At 42.2% G+C, this 2,697-nt stretch overlaps 1 protein-coding gene across 1 annotated transcript; it reads right to left on the reverse strand.

Annotated features, from left to right (window-relative positions):
• Positions 1–1,392: 1,392 nt before the first annotated feature.
• LOC110047093 (uncharacterized) lies at positions 1,393–2,415 on the reverse strand. The gene has a single exon (XM_020752824.1). The coding sequence runs from the start codon at positions 2,413–2,415 to the stop codon at positions 1,393–1,395; it is 1,023 nt and encodes a 340-aa protein (XP_020608483.1).
• Between the last annotated feature and the right edge of the window lie 282 nt (positions 2,416–2,697).

Here is a 2,697-nt window from a genome sequence, read left to right on the forward strand (position 1 = left end):
CCCACCCCCCCCCCCCTTGTACGTCCGAGGGTTAAGGGGTATTGCAAAGAGTTTTGCATTCATCGAGCTTCCACTGCCCTAAGTAATATTCAAAGACTTTGTTAATGACATTAACATAGAAATAACTTTGATGAACTGATTTTATAATATCTAATATTTTTAGATTTCGCCCTTTAAAACTAGCCTCTTGTCATGTTGTTTAAACAACTTTTATTACCAAAAAATAGCACATGCCAAAAATTTTATTCTTGATTTCATCAGGCCAAGGGTGACTCTAAACTGTGATAAAATTAGTTTTGATTTAGAAAGTTGGACTTAAGAAATATTTGAGTCAGAATTTGAGCTAATTTGCCTTATAGCTAAATGTTGTGTGACATGGGTAGGAAATGCTATTCCTCCTGCGGTTAAAGGCTCTACTTACTTTGAAGATTAGCCCACCAGGGATCAAACATTGTCACATTTATTTGAACTAGAGACACGGCTCGTTGCGTCCGTGGTTACATCATAGTCAACTGAAATTGAAATAATTACGAGATAAGTTATTATTTACAACGTTCAAAATCGACACGACAAACGATTTCGAAACTTACAATTTGTGTTCCTGGGTGTTGGATCCCTTTGATCGCTATCTTGATGTTTTTCTCGCGACTGTTGATTGACTTGACTTTGAATGTCCGTTGCATGATAAGATTTTCCTTTTAAAACATAAGTCACATGACTTGTTTTTTCCCGCCATGCATGGTTGAGGCGATTTCGCAATTACCGACGATGAATTCTATTTGTTTTTCTTTACACGTGAATGAACATGCAAATCACTCCGCCCCAGTGCGGAAATTAGGTCTAATTAGGTCTAATTCAGTTCCTCTTTGGTTGCTATGAGACACAACTTGTGGATTGGTCTGTCATATTCACTATTCTGGGTCTTGATTCTCGCCTTTCTGACCAGGCCATCGTTTCCTGGATACATGGCAACGACATGAGCCAGCTTCCATTGTGATCTTTTCTGATTTGGGTCCAACTCCAAAACTAAATCATCAACTTCAACATTTTCTCTGGTTCGGAACCACTTGTTTCATGGTAACAGATTTGGTGCGAAGTATTTCATCCAGCATTTCCAGAATTCGTTTACTTGATCTTGGGTGCTTCTTAGAAGATGTCTGGGGTTGACCCTTTCTTCAGATTCTGGTTGAGGGAGTGGGAGATGATGACCCATGAGAATATTGTTTGGTGTGATGGGTGGACCTTCCCAGATGTCGTTAGAACTTGAATACAAAGGACGTCCATTGATGATGTAGGTTGTCTCCGACAGAAATGTTCTCCATTGCTCTTCGGTAAAGGCTTGACTCTTGCAGGTAACATTGAGACCTTGTCTAACAGACTTGATGAGAGTTTCTACGACACCATTTTGATGGCTTGCGTGAGGTATATTCCATAGCCATTTGAAATCACAACAGAAATCCTCAGAACACTTTGAATCTTGGGAATGTTCCAGTTCCACATAATTTCCTTTAAGTAACCTTGTGTACCGATAAAGTTTGTACCACAGTCAGACCAACAAACACTCGGGTGACCACGCGTGCTCGCGAAACAACGGAACGCCATCAAAAAGGCATCAGATGTTTTGTCATTGACAAGTTCTAAGTAAACTGCTCTTGTTCTCATGCAAGCGAATATTACAACTTGAGCTTCTTTCAGAGTCTTCCGATTGAGCTTAACACGCAAGGGTCCAAACATGTCAATGGCGGTGTTGGAAAAAGGGGGAAAACCTGCTGCCACTCGTAAGGACGGGATCTGCCCCATTAGCTGGTCTAGCGGTTTCTTCCGAAGTTTCCTGCAGGTGATGCACTTTGCGGTGAGAGCTTTGGACATGCTGCGGACTCCTATTATCCAGTACTTTCTTCTGGCTTCATGAATTAAGCTCTTGTAGCCACAATGTGCACGCTTGGTGTGCAGATGACGCAGCAGCAGCTTGACAAGTAGATGGTCACGTGGTAGGATTACGGGGTTTCTTATTTCTTGTGGCAACAATCTGACATTTTTGAGACGTCTATGAGCTCGAATTAGACCGTCTTTGTCCAGGCTTGGAATCAACTTCTTGTCAATGACGGATGGATCTAAGTGTAGTCGGCTCCACTTGAAGAGTTGATTCTCAGACTCTTTTAATTCTTGAACAGTGATAGGGCCTGTCTTTGTATTCTTCTTTCTGGCGTTTTGGGTGAAACGGTGAACGTGAGCAAGTGTTCTCCGTATCTTTGGGAATGTTGAACAGGTCTTCAGTAAATGGTGAAGAATGGTATTACCTTCTTCTAGTTTGGCGTTAGCTTCTGTTGTGGTAACGTCGTGTTTCACAGCATTAACATCTGCTATGGCTGTTTCGTGCTTCTCAGATGTGTCAGCCTTCTCTGGGGTTTTCATTTCCTTTAAGACTTCAGCTTCTTCTGCCTGAGTACTTTGGTCTTCAGCGCGAAAACTGGGTAATTTGACTTCGGGCAGTAGTATATAGGGGATTAATCAAATACCGTTTCGCAGAGGGAGCCTTATTTCACCTTATCGCAGCCCCCACCATAAAGTCTGGCCCTCACAAGCTCGGGCCGGTTGAACCTGGGGGCTGTGAAACGGTGAAATTCGGCTCCCTCTTTGAAACAGTATTTGATTAATCCCCTATATACTACTTACAATGAAGGAGAGCCCATATTA

Source organism: Orbicella faveolata, unplaced genomic scaffold (assembly GCF_042242905.1).
Source record: "Orbicella faveolata isolate gen_17 unplaced genomic scaffold, um_ofav_v1 contig_35, whole genome shotgun sequence".
In the NCBI taxonomy this organism is placed as follows: domain Eukaryota; kingdom Metazoa; phylum Cnidaria; class Anthozoa; order Scleractinia; family Merulinidae; genus Orbicella; species Orbicella faveolata.